At 42.2% G+C, this 18,937-nt stretch overlaps 1 protein-coding gene across 1 annotated transcript in view; it reads right to left on the bottom strand.

Annotated features, from left to right (window-relative positions):
- ABCB11 (ATP binding cassette subfamily B member 11) overlaps positions 1-18,937 on the bottom strand; it is a 100,184-nt gene that overhangs the window by 55,160 nt on the left and 26,087 nt on the right. The window contains exons 7-10 of the mRNA XM_032210370.1: positions 7,452-7,539; positions 5,334-5,467; positions 4,184-4,355; positions 2,653-2,777 (exon numbers count right to left, since the gene is read on the bottom strand). Coding sequence (XP_032066261.1) covers positions 2,653-2,777; positions 4,184-4,355; positions 5,334-5,467; positions 7,452-7,539 — 519 coding nt within the window. The remainder of the gene's footprint in view (positions 1-2,652; positions 2,778-4,183; positions 4,356-5,333; positions 5,468-7,451; positions 7,540-18,937) is intronic.

Genomic DNA, 18,937 nt, shown 5'->3' with positions numbered 1-18,937 from the left:
ATTGATTCAAATGAAGGATCACTTGCTAGAGCTCATTGCTGAAAAATAAGTACTGGGATATTTTATAGGAAAACTGCTTGTCATGTGGTGTCATAGCCCATTCTCTGCATTTCCAAGAAAGGCTGGAAAAGAACTTTGTGTCCGGCCTGCAGCCATCTTTTTTGGGGGGATCTTTGTCCTGCCACACTTTCTATTATTCTACTATGCATTTTCTATTGTGGGAAAATGGGAGGGGAGATTGTACGGAGTTGGATGCTATGTAGCCATAACAAAATTCTTTCTAGAAAGCCAAGGTCATCCTTTGTCTTTTCACCTCTGCACCTGACCGTGCATGGCAATGGAAGATTGGACCATGGGATGGACTTGTGGGTGTGGGGGCAAGATCTTGAACTTTCAACTGGTGGGGAAAACTGGGAAGCTTTCAGATTCAGGTTTTCCCAGATGTGCCAACATGGCTTTCTTAATAAATTGGAACTTTGAACAATACTTTTTGCCTTGGACTCTGGTCTACTTTTGGATGCTATTTGGAACCTTGACACCTTGCCTAAACTCTGATGATTTGCTGACCAATCAGTGACTAGGTTTGCATATGAGGCAGAGTTGAGTTGCTAATTTTTTTTACTACCGGTTCGGGTGTGCTTCCTCAAACGCGCAACACTTCTGCGCATGCGCAGAAGAGTCCAGGTGGGTGGGCAGAGCCCCCCACCACTGCTACTACCGGTTCAGCTGATCCAGGCTGAACCGGCAGCAACCCACATCTGATATGAGGCTAAGTCCTAATGTGATCTGTTTAATTTTGGTTTAGCATATGCTCAGCCATTTTGGTTACTAGCCTTTGGTTTACCACCTTATTTGTTGCACATATTAATCAAAAACTATGGTCTAATACCCATTGCCTAGCACAGGGGTGGGGAACTATGGCCCTTTTATGACTTATGGACTTCAACTTCCAGCTCAGGAATTCTGGGAGTTGACGTCCACAAGTCATGAAGGGTCCATAGTTCACCACCTCTGGCCTAGCACTATCAGCCATTCAAACTAGGCCTACTTTCTACTAGGCCTACCATTCTACTTTGTTATTATATTATACTAGCTGGATACCCGTGCTTCATGACGAAACCATGTGGTTGGGCTATGCAGGACAAATTGGCTCAGTGGTGGTTGGTGATTGAAACATATAAGATAACATTGTTCTCGCCGCCTTGAGTCCAGAAGCAGATCCATAAGTGGAATGCGTGGACATTTTGGTGAGATACCGACGTTTAGTACTGTAAGGAACCTCAGACCGCTCCTGAGTGAAGATGTGGAACATCTGCCAGTTTGAACTGAGGTAACCTTATGTGAGGCAATTGGCAGTTGGAACAGAATTCTTTTCAGATTGGGAGCAGGAGTAGAATGTCTAACTCCTTAGCATCAGAGCATGTTAATATAAGGTAACTGGCAGTTGGAACAGAGTTCTTTTCAGGTGGGGAGGGGGGGTAGAACTCCTTAGCATCAAAGTGTGTTAATTAATGTATAAGAAATTCTAATGATCTGATGGTCATTTTAAAAAATCCTTTCTTAGCAAGCACCTAGAAGCCAAAAGGAACATACGTGCCAAATTTCAAGTTTGTAGGCTTTATGGTTTTGCAGATTTTGTGATGAGTGAAAGGTATTTGCCTTTTATATAGAGAGATAACAGTAAAGTAAGCCTGGGAGAGATTATCTCTCATTCACACTTATAACAAAGAAAGTCAAGACAGAGGAGAGTTGAGTTTCTCCCACACACTCTCCTATCTTTCTGGGCTAAGTAGATGTTTCCCTAATGGCTGTTGCATTATTCAAAGCTACCTAACTCCATGTTCTTACAAAAGCATAATGGATGAAGCCATCCACTTTGCAAAATAGCGAATTAAGGGCACCACAGGATTCATGTAGATTAAAGCTGCTTTCTAGGTCCACACCACACATGAGGCAAAGCACAAGTTGGTGTTCGGCGGATTCCAGGTGAGCTAAGAAAATTTTGATACTGGCAACAAAAGAATAATCACCATCACATCTGATGCTAGTCTAATTAAAGAGAAGGCTGTGTGACAGGTAGCACACATGCTCACCAGAGGTGGTATTCAGCAGGTTCTGACCAGTTCTGGAGAACCAGTTGCGGAAATGTTCAGTAGTTTGGAGAACTGGTAAATACCACCTCTGACTGGCCCCGCCCCCATCTATTCTCTTCCTCCTGAGTCCCAGCTGATTGGGAGGAAATGTGGATTTTGTAGTAACCTTCCCCTGGAGTTGGGAGGGAATGGAGATTTTACAGTAGCCTTCCCCCTGCCATGCCCACCAAGCCACGCCCATAGAACCGGTAGTAAAAATTATTGAATCCCACCACTGATGCTCACCTATCTAATACTTGGCCAACTGTATAATATTACTGGTACAATCAAAGCAGCTAAATCTGAGGAAGCCTTTCCATTTCATGCATCTAGCACAAGAAACTAGAATAAAAACACAGTGTCTTCCTAGACACAGCTTTAGTCTATTACTGCTAGAAAGAGCTTGTTTTCAATTGTCACAATAAATATTCATGTTTAGCCCTTAAGCAATCATGGCCTGTTTCAATTCAGCTGACTTCTTTGGTGCTCAGAAACAAACTTGATATATAATGCAACCAACCTTTCAACTTCTTTTTTCTCTCCTCCAAATGCAGACACAGTTCGGATCGATGAGAGCACTTCATCAGCGATGGCCCCGGCTTTTGCATAAGCCTTTAATTCTAGACCTGTCAACTTTGCCACAGACTTTAACACAACAAAAACAAGAAGAATGAATGTGGCACAAAGTCACTTTTTAAAGGTTGGTGTTGTACAGGCCAAAATCTAACTCGGCGTTTTTCAGACTTGGCCAGTTTAAGATGGGTGAACTTTCACTCCCATTCTGAGAGGTTCTAAGTGGCCAGGTTTTACTTTTTTTTAAAAAAACACTGGTCTAACTAAATTACTTAATTAATGAAACATCAGCACCCTATTTTGTGCCTTTGGAGAATCTGCTTGTTAGGAAGTTTTTCTCCAGCCTTCTGGCTTCGTGGAAAACTTCTGTGTAAGTACAGCTGAGATAAGTTAAAAGCTTGCCTTTGCAGAGACAAAAATTCAAGGTGATGACCATGTTGATTAAACAAGAAACACTGACTCCGCATTGACGTATGAAGCAGCAAAGAGTCGTGAGGTGCTTGAAAGGTGACTCCACCCTCTGTAATATAAGCTGTCATACATCAAGAGTTCTCTCCCTTGGTTGCATGAAACAAAAGAAAATGTTGTATGCATATGGAAGCCAGTGGTGGTTCAGGCTCTAGATTAGAAACCAGGAGACTGTGAGTTCTAGTCCTGCCCTAGGCCTGAGATTCACTAAATCAGGGGTCTCCAACCTTGGCAGTGATGGGTTCCGGATCCCATTCCAACCAGTACAGTTTGAATGGGCCTGGAAGAGTCCACATGGACGTGCGCAGCGTGTGCATGCGTCTTAGCATCTCCACGAGCCTCTGCAATGTTCCAGCTGCTCAGCGGAGCATCCCACAGGTGCTGTACGTGCCGTGCGCATGCACAGAATCCCCGAAGACTTAAAAGACCAGTAAGGAGCTCGGGGGGGCGGGTGGGACCTCTGTAGCACCATACCTGAATGGTATCCAGTGCTCCGGGCAGGCTCCGGTACACCCATGCCGGGACGTACCACCTGCATCCCACCACTGAACCCTGGCCACCTTAAGACCTGTGGACTTCAACTTCCAGAATTCCTCAGCCAACTGGCTGAGGAATTCTGGGAGTTGAAGTCCACAGGTCTGAAAGTGGCCAAGGTTGGAGACCCCTGCGCTAAATGATTTGGGGTCAGTTCTTCCTTGCTTTCTTCCTTCTCCGGAATAAAGAAATGGCAAATCAATGGTTCCTTGAGGTGCCCCACCTATCAGTTCTTATAAGGAACAACAAAAATTACTGCTAGGAAATTGTGCCAAAGAAATGGCTGCTAACTTTTTAAAAAAAGCAGTAGTAAATGGTATGATGGAGGGTTACCAAGGCACTTCCTGAAATGGTCCATAACTTAGAAATCTTTCCCCAACTTCCCTTAATTGCAGGAATCTCCCCACCACCACCACCACATATCCCCAAATCCCTTTAAGTAAGCTCTTTCAATAGGTAAGGACATTCTTCCGTACCAGGCCAATTATGCCAGCTCCGATGCCAATTAGAGGACTGACTGCAATAATAACCAAGGTCAGCTTCCAGCCTCTGACAAATCCTAGCAGGAATCCACAAACAAAGGTGGTGAAGCGCTGGATAAAGATTGCGACTTGATCAGCAATAGCATCGTTTATTTTATTAACGTCACTGTGGAGAACAAGAAAAGTTGAAGCAGCAGATCCATTGGGCCTTCATTGCAATTCCCAATGCGCACAAAATGATCATCGCTCCTTTTTCACTGGGGGGGGGGAGGGATGTGGATAAGTATGATGTATGGTGGTAGTTATTCATTTGATCACTCTTTTATCTGGGGAGTTTGTTTCCTGCATATAAGATTAACCTTAAACTCGGTGCAGGCAGAAGGGCTTATATATTTCCAAGAATTTTGCCCTGCTGGAATTTTCTATGAAAGATTAATTCTGACAGGATTGGGGGGGGGAGGGAGGTTGAAAGGATCATATTTCTTCTGGCCAAATGGACGCTTCTCAGATATTTTTGACCATCTAGCAAAACAGATTAGCTCCATGTGATTCGACCACTTTCTGCCAGATCTAGGGTTGTCTCTATTTTTATTACACACTATCCAATAACCTGGCGTTGCCTGGGTATTTATTTATAGGGGGGAAATGTACAGACCAAACCTAATTTCTAATGTTGGATTTTCTCCCTTACCAGAGGGAGCTCCCTTGTGGAATACTGTGAAGCAGTTATCATGGCAACTCCACTGTGCTATATAGCAAAAGCCATTTTAAGGCACAACAGGCTGTATCTTAACAGAACACACACCCCGAGGGGTTTTAGGGGTGTCTTACCCCACACAGTATTTTTTCCAGAGAGTAAGTCATCTGTTTGGTTGAAATTGCTCAAGGCATTCCAGAGTTAGGCTGAAACACACAAACACACACACACACACACACACACACACACACACACACACAGAGAGAGAGATTGACATCTCAATGGTCCTGTGAAATATTGGCAAGAAACAGGGCCTCTCAAGCAGGTGGTAATGGCAGGGCTGGCCCTATCAACATCAACAGAAATAATTTTTTAAAACCTTCCCTGACTTTCCAGAGACTGTTTATTGGCATATAGTCCTGTCAGTGGCTATCTCAAGTTACTCACTCAGAAATTCGTGTATTGAGTTCCCCCACTGATGTACAATCAAACCAGCCTATGTCCATCCTCATGATTTTCCTAAAATAGGCTTTTCGGATCTGTTGGGTCTGATGAGCAGCTGACATTACCCACAAACAGATCTAACAACAACAACAAAAAGAGTGGGATGGGGTGGAGAAACACTATTAGAAGATGGATAAACTTTCCTTGATTACTGAAAAACAATGCCAAACTGATTGGGCAGTAAGATAAATGGAAATAATCATAATCTCAGTATTCTTAGCGCTGATTTTATGCCTTCTGCTACCATTATCTTGCAACCGGTGGTAAGCCAATTTTTGAAGTGATATCATAATGCCCATTAAATGAAGGGTCGTAACGAGGACCAACTCCTTACAATGTTTTTCTTCATCACGTTATTCCTTTTCAATTTGACTTTTTTCTTTCAACTGCATAGATAGATTATGTTGAAGGATCTTTTTTGGCCTGCAATGGATCCCTGTGTTTTATAAGAAAAGTAATGTCTATTCCAGGGATGTCAAACTCAAAGTCAGCAGGCCATATCTGGCCCACTGGGTGCTTAAATCTGGCCCATGGGGCTGGCCTGGAAATAGCAAAGAACTGGCCTGTGGTGTCTCTGCTAGTGAAAACAGGGCCTGAGGGGCCCACATGCCCCATTTTCAGGCTGGACGGCCTCCTGCAGCACTCTGCCAGCGAAAATGGGGCCATTTTGTGCTGCAGGATGACATTCAGGCTGAAAACAGGGCATGTGGGGGTGGTAAAAAGCCCCTCGTGCCCCATTTTGACTGGCAGAGTGTTGCAGGAGGCTGTATATGTCTGTATTCTCCCCCAGTCAGCGAAGAACTACAATGTTGTAGACCGCCAGACTCAGACAGTGAGGAGGTTGGGCCAATCCTAGAGTCTGGGGAAGGCTCTGATGAGTGCTCGCCATTGGAGGCAGAGATGTAGCCAGTGCCCTCCGACAGTTATCAGCTGCCTTTGGAGTCGAATATCAGTGGGGCAGAAGAACAGCTGGAGCCTGTTCTCGATGTGCGCATGCACAGAGCTGCCAGGAGAAGGGAACAGCTAAGGAACAAGGGCCGACTCAGGAGTAAAGGCACAGGTGGACAGTAAATGGCCCCTCCCATAGTGAATAAAGAGAAGCGAAAGGGGAGGAGAGTTTACAGGAGACAATAAGTTCAATTCATTAGGGTGAAGATCTGTTCCTGACTTCTTGCCAAGTAATTGCTGCTACAGTATGGCGTTTGGAAGATATCGGCCTGGCAGCTCTCCAAGCCTGATAAAGATCTGTAATTGTGAAAGATTGTTGGCCGGAACTTCGCTGGAGAGGAATTCCCTTTAACCTAAATAAAAGAGGTTTTATCAGGATGAGGAGTCAGTTTCATGCTCTTGGGAAGCCAAAGTCAGAACAATCCAGCCCACAAAGAAATCCAGCTTGACACCCCTGGTCTATTCAGTCACCTCAGCCCCAAAGCTGATATTAGTTCCAAGGCAGTACAAAAAATTGTCCCTGATCAAAACGTAGAAGTCATGTAATTCCTATTTCCACAAAGATTTTGTAGGGGCAAATTTTTTAAAAAACCGTTTTTTTGCACTCTGCAGACCTCCCAAAAATGGCCTGTTTTTCATGAAAACGGGCCAAGTTTTTTTTCCAAAAAAAAAGGGCATGAATAGCCTTTAGGAGGCTTGTAGGGTGCTTGGGAGGGAGGACAAAAATGAGCAAAAAGGGCCTGTTTTTCGTGAAAACGGGCTTGTTTTCCCCCCAAAACAGTGGCATGCAAGGCCTTTAGGAGGCTTATGGAGTGCTCCTGGGGGCTGGGGGAGCAAAAATGAGCAAAAAATTGCCCATTTTTTGCTCATTTCTGCCCTCTTCCAACTCTCAGGAACACTCTGAAAACCTCCTAAAAGCTACGCGCGGCCATTTTGATGAAGGGGGCAGGGTTTGGGGAGGCAAAAAATGCTGTATTAAGTGTATAAAACGCGCCCAGATTTTCAGTCTCTTTTTTGAAGGGAAAAAGTTGCGTCTTATACTTCAAAAAATACGGTAACTGACTTTTCTTCTGGAGTGGGGTGGGAAATGAAGGACTAGAAGTAAATACTGACTTGGAGGTATCCAAGCACCAGAACAGCAAATCCTGTTCCTGCATAGGAACTTGCAAAATAGATCATTTGACTTTCAATATCCAGCAACCTATGAAGAAAAGAAGAAAAATTAATCAGGACCGAAACATCTCAAGAGCCAAGCCCCATGAAAAGCCCATTTTATTTGGGGTTAAATAAATATAAGCAAAGGATATAATTTTGGAATTCTAAGGTTATATTCTAAGGTTTACAAGGGATGCGGTGGCTCAGTGGCTAATAGCAATAGCAGTTAGACTTATATACCGCTTCATAGGGCTTTCAGCCCTCTCTAAGCGGTTTACAGAGTCAGCATATTGCCCCCACAATCTGGGTCCTCATTTTACCCACCTCGGAAGGATGGAAGGCTGAGTCAACCTTGAGCCGGTGAGATTTGAACCGCCGAACTGCAGCTAGCAGTCAGCTGAAGTGGCCTGCAGTACTGCACTCTACCCACTGCGCCACCTCGGCTCTTAGCTAAGACGCTGAGCTTGTCGATCAGCAGTTCAGTGGGTCAAATCCTAGAAAAATAGGAACCACCTTTGGTGGGAAGGTAACAACATTCTGTCCGCCTTCGGCATTTAGTCATGCTAGCCACATGACCATGGAGACGTCTTCGGACAGCACTGGCTCTTTGGCTTTGAAATGGAGATGAGTACCGCCCCCTAGAGTCGGGAATGACTAGCACATATGTGCAAGGGGAACCTTCACCTTTACCTTTACGCTTTATCATTTTAGTGAATCAATTGAAATGTATGGATCAAATTGGCTGAGCAAATAGTGCAGCAACTGGAATTGTCTTACGACCAACTACAGGAGCTGAATTGATTGCTCAAAGATCAGTCATGAATCCACGGAGGGCAGAATAATTCACAGCATGAGCGTAGAATGAAAAAATAAAATGACTTTAATAGACAGTTTGTCAAAACGGAGCCATCCATTTTCTGTTTCTGTAACGCCACACCAGCATTAAAGGATGACTTATTTAAAAATAAAGAGCAAAGCTGGAAAAATAATCAGAATTTTTTTTTTAAAAAAAGTGCTCTAATTTCAAACAGCAACACTGACAAGGATGCTTTTAAATGCCAAATATCCAATAACATGCATTACCCATATGCATTACCATATGCCAGTGATTGCACTGTAAAAGCAGACACTTTCCTAAGGCTACAGAAAATTTATACACTCTTGAATTTCAGACCTTTATGGGATGATGACAGTAGGAGTCACACTGTTTTAAGCAGTTATAGTTTGAGGAATTAAAACTCTCCTGGTTTCCCTAACAAATTAAAGGGCAGTATTTGCATATATTCAATAAGATTGGGGGGAGGTGTTGTATGCAATTTTTACAATTCCCTTTCCTAGGGGCAGCAAGGAGAGAAGATGCTTCCGAGTAAGTACGGTGACCTAAGAACTTGAAAATCAATATGCAGTCAATTAATTCAAATTCATTTTAAATTTTGTTGTAATTAGATTCACATTAAAAAGTGTGTGATTTGAAAGGGCATGGCTCTGTTCCAAAGACTGACCAACCTGCTTCAAAGATTCCATTCAAAAAAAAAAATAGTCAATTGAATATAATTAAGGAGACATCATGCCACCTACAGCTATTTCAATTTTGGTTAGGATAAGGTGAACACACGGGCCATGAAGAAATACAGCTCTGCATCAGAGGTGGGTTGCTACCAGTTCGCACCGGTTTGGGCGAACTGGTAGTGGAGATTGCGACTGGGTCGCCGAACCAGTAGGTACGGCAGGCTGGCCATGTCCCTGAACTGGTTTCCCAGTCGCCCATGCTGTTGCCAGAATATTTTTTGTCATTTTATAATAGTCTGCGCATGCACAAACAATTCAAAGGCAATGCGCATGCACAAGCAACACACAGCACGCATGTGCGCAAAGGGAACCGGCAGTAATGTTGGCAGCAACCCACCCCTGCTCTGCATTTCTTTTGTGGCCTATCCTGACATTACCTATTATTACACTGTTGGAAGAAATATCCATCTGGTTCAGTTCCAACCCAGGATAAAGACACTGGAAACATGGAGGCTGATTGGACAGAGGGTTTAATGGTGACAGAACCACCAAGCACATGGTCCTGGTGCAGCTGACCACTTGGAGTTGAGAGTGAGGTGTGTGTGTGTGTGTGTGTGTGTGTGTGTGTGTGTGTATACACACATACATACATACACACACACCTTCTTTTGGGCTTTGCACTTGAGCTTCCTGTTCCTGTACAAAAACATATATTCTATTGGCTGCTGTAGGGGTCATAGCAAAAGGGACGCAGTGGCTCAGTGGCTAAGATGCTGATCTTGTTGACCAGAAAGGTTGGCCGTTCAGCGGTTTGAATTCCTAGTGCCACATAACAGAGTGAGCTCCCATTACTTGTCCCAGCTTCTGCCAACATAGCAGTTCGAAAGCATGTAAAAATGCAAGTAGAAAAATAGGAACCACCTTTGGTGGGAAGGTAACAGTGTTCTGCTCCTTCGGCGTTTAGTCATGCCAGCCACATGACCATGGAGACGTCTTTGGACAGTGCTGGCTCTTTGGCTTTGAAACAGAAATGAACACTGCTCCCTAGAGTTGGGAATAACTAGCACATGTGTGCGAGGGGAAGCTTTATCTTTACCTTTAGGGGTCATAGCTAATTTTGTAGGTTGTCTGAATCCCAGGTTTGGTTGAAGTTTACTGCGTGATACAATGTTTCCAAGTAATGGGTTAATCCTATTATGTCCTGGAGGGTCATGTCTTAATCCCATCACCCTGGAGCTGGAAGTCTTTTGTCTTGTAGATAGCACATGGTCCAGGTGCAGCTGACCACTTGGAGTTGAGAGTGAGGGGTATGTATGGCTGGCCATACATACATGTAGATAGGCTGGCCCAGTACTGCTGGGGCTATTAAGAAAGGTGGGGGCTGCTTTCCAAGAGCATGTTTCTCCTTTAGGGAAATATAATATTCTGCCTTTTTAAAATATTTCTCAAAGCAAGTCCACAATTTTAATCTTACAGAAATCAAAGCATCTCCAAGAAGCCACTCTATCTCTATGTATATTAATGTACAACCTGCCATTTCCCAAAAAATAACCCCATCCCTATTTAAGATATGATCCAAAAGCAGAAAACAACTAATTCTCTTCTTTTTCTAATATCCCTTGTTGATACTTTCTACACCTTTCCTTTAGGATATAGGGATAAAAAAAATCTTCCATCTATTCAAACGGTGGGATAGTTAAATAGAATGGAGGAAGAAAAGATCCAAAATCCACTTTCTTTCCAGCTTTTTTTTCTGACAATACTGGCTTTGGTATTTTCTCAGCAAGGACTCCCACAATAGGTTGATGATTTGCATATAAATGAGGTAGAGCTTAATATTGGCTTTCTAAAGTTCCAGGTTTATTACAGCCTCTATTCCTTCACTAAATATTTAAGACCGGACAAATGTTTCCCATTCAATACACTATATTACTCTTAGAGGTAGTATAGTCTTGTTTAGTGACCACAATTGGGACTGGCAAGTTGGTCATTAAGCAAAACAGTCATTAAGTGAAACTGCAACCGTGCTCCTGATCTTACTTCAGCTTTTATTTGCTTTACGTGATCTGTGAAGATCATAAATGGGAGCCATTTTAAAGCTACTTTTTCAACACCATTCTAACCACAAATGCCACTGAATGAAGATTGCTTATAAAGTAAACTGATGGAGCTCAGCTTAATCACACCAACAACCTTTATCCCCAGAAACACTACGACATGGCTCTTTCCTCTGAATAAAATTGGCTTAAAATGATATAAACACGGCCTCTTGTTCCTAAATAGAGTTAAACGAACATCAACTTTCTCCCAGTCAGGACTTCCTGCAGAAATACCAAGAATATTCAATGATGTCTGGAAAAGGATTTTCAGGTCATGTTTTTATGCAGAAGCAAATAAATTACTCCTACATTACAAAAATTAAAATGGTGCAATGGCCTAGAGGTGGAGCTCTCGCCTCACAATCAGGAGGCTGTGAGTTCGATCCTAGGTAGTGGCAGATATTTCTCTTTCTGGGCACAATGTGAACCTATCTACTGCAAACTCTGCATTGACGACAGGAAGGGCATCCGACCAGTAAACACTCAGCTCCATTCAGTTGCCATGACTCCACCCCGATGCAAGGGATGACAAGGCCATTAAAAGACAAAATATATTACAAAAATTAGATGTCATTTTTAACTCAAGACAACAAACAACTATCCCATCTCAAGCACAAAACTGCTACTGAAGAAGTACACAGTGAACTTAATAAGCAAAAAACAAGAATTGTATATTACCTCCTCAACAAACGCTCTTAAAGAAACACAGTTGTCCAGTGATTCTACCCTGATACAATTCCAGCCATCATTTCAAGGTACAGGGACCCAAACATCTTCCCAGCAACCCCTCCTGGAGATGCAATGTTCTGACCCAGCCTTAGCAGAAACAAGATACAGGCTCCTTGCCACTAAAAAACCCTTTTTATTTACCTCTTGTGAATGAATGGCATTCACACCCCGAAAAGTCCAGGCAATAGTCCTTCGATTCAGTAAAAGAGCTTATCAGTTCCTTGTGATAATTGCCAGGCCCTGAGCTCCCAGCTGAAAGGCTGTAAATTAAGTTCAGGCAAGCAGTTTCTGTGGCACGAAACAAGATGAGCAGAAATACGAACTGTTGTCTCCTATGACAACCACTCCCCTTTCCTTCTATTTATTCCCCAGCCAGGGAGAAGCTGTTCAGCGTCCACGTGTGCCTTGCTTCCCGAGTTGACTCCTTGTCCTCAGTTGTCCTCCTCTCCTAACAGCTCTGTGCATATGTGCATCTGGAACAGGCCCCAGCTGTTCTTCCTTCTCAGTCATAGCAGCCTCCAAAGGCAGCTGCCTCTTCAGTGGCTGGGAAATGTTGGACGGCCCTGATTCTATCTCTGTGTCCAACACTGAGCATCCATCCGAGGCTTCCCCAGGCCCCAGAACTGGCCCAAGTTCTTCCCCAACTTCCTTATCGTCCGAGTCCGTCACCAGCTTCGCTGGCGGGCCACAACATGCAACAGGCTGCTCATTTCCATGCAGAGAAATAATATGGTTCCTTCTTCCTTGCAAAAATCAGTCATGACACATTTCAATTTGAAGACACAAAATGTAATGGAAGAAGAGGAGGCATGTTTTCAGTCTTGACGATTGAGGTCAAAGGGATTTCATTCCAGGTTCAGGGTTTTAGTTTCAGAAAAATCATCTGTAGTCTAACAAGAAAGCATCCTAACCTTTGTGGCTGCTTTAATTTTTAGCAGCACGAGATGATGTTAAACTGTGGCCTGTTATTCCCCGAGGGACTATCAGTTTTGACCTGCTCTAATGTTAAACCGTGAGCTCATGTTCTCAAGGAGGAAAGCAAATTCGAGGGGATCTAATCTAATAGAAGAAATAAAGCTGTTCTTACAGTATTTACAAAAGAAATAAAACTAACTTGCATCTAGTGCAATCTTACTTATTCCACCACCACCCACAACACAATAAACCATACTTACAAGATTTAGTCCACCAAATACTAACAAAAACAAATGCGACTATACGTATTCTAAATCTTACTATTATCCTATTGCTGACCATTTATTGCTGTATTCTAAAGTGATTCAATTTATACCAGCATCCTCTGACATCCTTTTAGGCTACAGTTTGTGCAGCATTTCCCTTCCACCTCTGGAACAGATTGCTCATTTGCATACGGAAGAGAGGCTCATCAAGATTTTCCTCCATATTTCTCCATAGGCTATTGGGGGAAAATTCAAAGTAACTGAAATTGCTTTGTTTTTTGGCAGAATAGGCTGAAAATAGCAGACATTAAAGTCTCTTTAATAGACATCAACCCTGACAAATTTCAACCGGTTACATTCAATGGTTTTTATCACAATTCAAAAGAAAAGAGAAATAAACAGCTTCCCCATTGCCTAGCTATACCCCTCTCCGAAGAGGGACTACACACACACTAACACACACACACACACACACACACACAAACACATGTAAGAGAGAGAGAGACAGAGAGATATAGATGATAGATAGATAGATATAGATAGATATAGATATAGATAGATATAGATATAGATATAGATATAGATAGATATAGATATAGATATAGATATAGATATAGATATAGATATAGATATAGATATAGATATAGATGATAGATATAGATATAGATATAGATATAGATATAGATATAGATATAGATATAGATATAGATATAGATATAGATATAGATATAGATATAGATATAGATATAGATATAGATAGTAGAAATTTTGAGTAGTTTGGAGAACCAGCAAATACCACCTCTGGCTGGCCCCAGAGTGGGATGGGAACCAGTAGTAAAAAATTTGAATTTCACCATTGATATAGATACAGATATGGACACACACACACACACACACACACACACACACACACACACACACATTTTCTAAAACTTTGGGCTTTTAGCTGTAAATCAAATTAAGCTGAAAGTTTTCCAAAACTGTCTTGCTTTGCTGGGATATCAGGTTTGATCTGACCCCTGCTGTACAAGCTTGAATTCCCCTTCTGTGGTCTCTCGCTTCTGGGGCACCACAAGGGTTGGTGTAGCGGGTTGGTAAGCCTGCCCACCTCCATCCTGCCTGCCCCCCCCCCCCCAGGCCTTGATGGACTGCCAGGCTGAGCAGCTTCTAAGCAGGACTCAGAATAGCCAGAGGCATACTTTTATTTAATAAAGATTTTTTTATTTTTGAATAAACACAAACAGAGAAAACACAAAAAAAACCACAAAACCATCTTCCATTACAAATTGTAGAAAGTGTGTCGATTGGTTACAAAAACTTCTGTGCATCCCTTCCACTGTCATCACCTACAATTCACATCAAATCATATATTTTAAATTAAATATATTTATATATATTACTATCATCATATCTCAACCTTCATTTGACTATAATTGTTTTTATGTCCTTTTATATAAAATATTCCAGATTTAAAGCAAAACCACATAATGGCATTCCATTAGCTCTTCCCAATATCATCCAGTAACATTATATCTTTATAACATGTTCTAACTAAAAATTAGTTATATTTAATAACAGTTTCTAAACCTCCTTTCGTAGTCACCATTTGCAATTTATATCAAATTTCCTCTTATCAAACCAATACATATATATCCATTATTATCATTATCAATCAATTATTTAACTGTATCCATTATCACTTCATTTTATACATAATGCTCTAAATTTAACTAAATTTTACTTAATTTATTATTATAAGCTTTCATTACATCAATCTGTGTCTTTCCAGTAATAGTGCAGTCTTATGTCTCTTGCCATTTGTGGCATTAGTATTCTGGTTATTTCCTTAGTAAGTTTTGTATTGACTTCTCTTCACAACTTATTGCATATCTTGTATAAGCTCGAAACCCTCCATCTGCTTCTTTGATCAGCTTATCTTTGGTCATCACTAGTGCTTCTGACAAAATTTCTCTCCTTAGTTCCCTCAATTCTTCTCTCTTTTCTTCTTCTGGGGTAGAGCTCCAGTCCATCTATCGCCCCTTTCCATATTCCACTCTTTCCATTTCCAACCACACTCAGTTCACTGTCAGTATCAACAATTTTCTTGTCTCTTTGTTTATTTTTTTCCTTCAGTTTTTAGAACTCTGACCTCCACTTTCTTCATTTGATGAACATCCTCAATTTTTCCATCAAATTTTACTGTTCTGCGATCTATGTTCTCCAATCTCTTCTCAATTTTCTCTGTTACTTCTAATAATTTTTGAATCTCAAACATAATCTTTTGCAATGTTAATATTTCTTTTTCATGTTGCACCATTCTTCCAACTTGTAAACACTGCCATTCTGACATTCAAAACTTTTTATTAAATTTAAAGCAAGTTCATTTATAATCTTTCAAGACAAGGCTTTGTTTTCACTCCACTCCCGCTGCCAATAAAGCTCCCGAAGAGCACCTGTATAAATAACCCATGCTCTTCTCACTATCACTCTCTGTAAACAAGCTGAGGAACCTTGAAATACAAAGTCAAATGATCAAAGAGAAAAAAGAAAAGACAATATTTCCAAGCCTTCCAAGCCTCAAGCCTCCAAGTGTTACTTCCTTTCCTTCTGTTATTACAGCCCTCTTTGTATTCCTTTTATATCTACTTTATATTCCAGGCTTAAAGAAAACAAAATTCTTAAATGGAAGAGAAAAAAAACCCATCCAACCCAACATTATAAAAATAAGGAAAAGATTTTTAATCCAAAGGTATAAAAAAAGAATATAAAAAATAGAAGAGAAAAACTAATCTGTTCAATTTAAAGAATAGGAAACATTTGCAAAAGTTCCATCCATAAAATAATTTTTTTAAAAAAGGATAACACACTATATAATGTAGCTTAATTTCACCACTTGTTCTCTTCTGTTTTCAAATTTAATTTAGCTTTAATTTTTTTGGGGTAGTCTCTTTTATAATAATAAGATTTCCTCACCAGACGGGCACACTTTCTCTTTTCACTTCCTCCCGTTCCAGAGCTGTCCCAACTTCAGCAGCTTCAATGGCTGCTTCTGTCACTGGCAAAAAGAGATTCTCCTGGATCAATCAGGGACTTTGCAGTGTCCCTGAGATCAGCAGGACATATTCTTCCCTGTCACTGTCTCTTTGGGATGGCTTAAGTCCAAAAGGACCGTCCAGCAGCAAAAGTATCAACTGCGATCTAGGAGCTCCAAGATCACATTTTGTGTCGTTGCAATGTCAGCTCCTCCTCTAGCCACAGGCATACTTTATGGGGTGCTGAAGTTTTGCTGTGCCTCATCACTGACTCTTTCAGGGGTGGCAAGATGATCTACATAGCTGGCAACATGGTACAGGGCAGAGAAAGCAGAACTGGTGGCCCAGCATCGTACAATTCCAGAGAGTGAGTCTGGTCTAGTGGTGAAGGCACCAAGCTAGAAGCCAGGCGGCTGTGAGTTCTAGTCCTGCCTTAGGGACGAAAGCTAACTGGGTGACCTTGGACCAGTCACTCACTCTCAACCCAACTCACCTTACATAGCTGTTGTGGTGGTGGTGAAAAGAGGGGGAGAAAAGAATATTTAAGTATGTTCCCCAGCTTGATTTATTTACAAAAAATAAAAAACAATAAAAGTGGGAAATGAATAAATTAAAGAAAAACCAAATATGCAAGGCACAGAAAAGGAACAATTCTTAAAGTCCTGCCATTCTCATTTTAAAGGCAGCAACTGCTGTTTGAAGCAGCAACTGATAGTGTTAGTTAGGCAGCCGTATCCTCACCAGAAAGAGAGGTCGGTCCCCGTCCTGCAGAAAGATTAAAAATGAAATATGAGCCAAGTGGGCACCACGGTGCCATCGGCAATCTGATCTAGCCAGCCCTGAACTGTTAGCGTGCTGTGGCAAAATGGCAATAACAGGAAGACCCTGAGATGCCCAAGATGGCCGCAGAAAATGGGAAGTCAAAAGGCCACCCCTCCCTTCATACATGCACCAGGGCCACATGCACATCTGAAGGAATAGGACCTTAATCCCATCTGGATTTGTTCTATTTCCGTGATTTAAAGGGAGGTCCTTGGAGAGGTTTGTTTTCTCCCTCTGTAACCAGAGCTGAGTTTCCTGACTCAAATGCCAGCCTCTCAGAATTATGAGAGTGTGCCGAAGTGGCACCATTTTGGCAGAGAGCTAACATGGAGGAAAAATACCCCTGGATTGGAGTTCAAAGCAGGGATGGGCTGCTGGGGGTTTGCACGGGTTCGGGTGAGCCTCTAGCTAGGATTCTGTTCAGTTTGGCAAACTCCCAAATGCCACTCCTGGTTGGCCACGCCCATCCCGCCTCTTCTCCCCCACCCTCCCCTCCCAGGAATCCCCCACATGGCCCATTCATCATGGCAGGCAAGGGCAGGACTTGCGTGGAAGCTTGGGGAGGGGGGGAAACGGGCCTACTGGAAGCTCCAGAAGTCCAGAAATGGGCCTGTTTTCAGCCTCTGGAAGGCCCTGGGAGCCTGGGGAAATCAGTTTTTGCCCTCCCAGAGACTCGTGGAAAGCCTCCGGAGCCTGGGGAGAGCGAAAAATGCCCCCCTCCTGCTGTGATGCAGGAGGCTGACTAGGCCACACCCACCATAATCATGCCTACACAGCAACAGGGCAGCGAACCCATTGCTGCAATTTTTGAAGCCCACCCCCGGGCTTCAAAGACTGTGCCAACTTAGGGCATAAAGGAAAAGGTATAATTGGTTCAGGGTTGAAAGATAGTGCCAAAATGGAGCAAGAGTGAAAGAGGTCTGGTAGGTGATAGCTAGCTCAGAAGGAAGAAGAGTTCTTTGGTTGAGAGAACTTAGAACCGCATCAGAAGAGAGAGAGAGCTTGGCAGACAGATGGCTGGCTGGCTGGCAGAAGGGGCAACTGGCATGGAGGGGCTGGGCCAATGACACCAGAAAGGGCTGCCAAGGTAGCAGAGGAATTGTAACAAGAGGGGCACACAGCTTCCATTTCTGCCTTCAGATTTAATAACTCTGTCCTATTATTTCTCAAAGGGATAAAGCAGATTTTGGAGTAAGAATAAAATAAAACATTAACTGCCTGACCTATGGTATTTTATTCAGAAGGGAACGCGTGATATGCTTAGTACTTAGTCATAGTTTGCTGTTCCGAGAATTGTTTAAACGTTGTTGCTTCTTGTCAATGGAGATTCTCAATCATCCAGGTCATGGCTGTCCCAGAGGTGCTTTTCCAAAAGTCCACTGGACTTTCTTGGGTTTTTTCTTTGAAAACATTTTGTTTCTCATCCAAGAAGTTTCTTCAGTTCAGTTATTGGATGAGAAGCAAAAGGTTTCCAAAGAAAAGAAAAAAAATGAGAAAATCCAGTTGTCTTTTGGACAAGCACTTTTGAGACAATTGTTGCTAGTCTTCGATCTTTTCCCCCCAAATAGTAAGGCCAGCATCTTCCAGAGTTTCTTTAAGAATAGACTAACCATTTATACAATTTTTTTAAAAAAAATATTCTTCTCTCTTTTGATAATTTTAGACAGTCTTTCAGTTTACGGTGGCCCTTACACTTACTTCTGCAAGACTGAATGTGGCAAATTGTACAAGTACAGGTGGAGAGAGCTCATGTTTTCCCCACCAAAGCTCCATTTTGGATCTTTCCCTTTTCTTGGGCAATGATAGGCAATTCTACAGCAGATAATAGAGGCTGGTCATTTGCATAGAGAGGAATATAGAGATCATATTCTTCGGCCCAAACCTTATCTTGATAGGCCAATGCAAATCAAATTAGGTTTAACTCAAACCGAAGAGGAAATGTCTCTCTGTCATGTGTACAATTCAAGCGTCAAGGGATAACCAATTTTTGTTTGAGTGGCTTTGATATATCACTAAAAGAAAATAGAGTAAGTCCCAACGTCCTTAATAGATGGACCTCTTTAGGTCACATG

Source organism: Thamnophis elegans, chromosome 1 (genome assembly GCF_009769535.1).
Source record: "Thamnophis elegans isolate rThaEle1 chromosome 1, rThaEle1.pri, whole genome shotgun sequence".
Classification (NCBI taxonomy): Eukaryota; Metazoa; Chordata; class Lepidosauria; order Squamata; family Colubridae; genus Thamnophis; species Thamnophis elegans.
The sequence above is the reverse complement of the archived record's forward strand: the minus strand, read 5'-3'. Positions and strand labels throughout refer to the sequence as shown.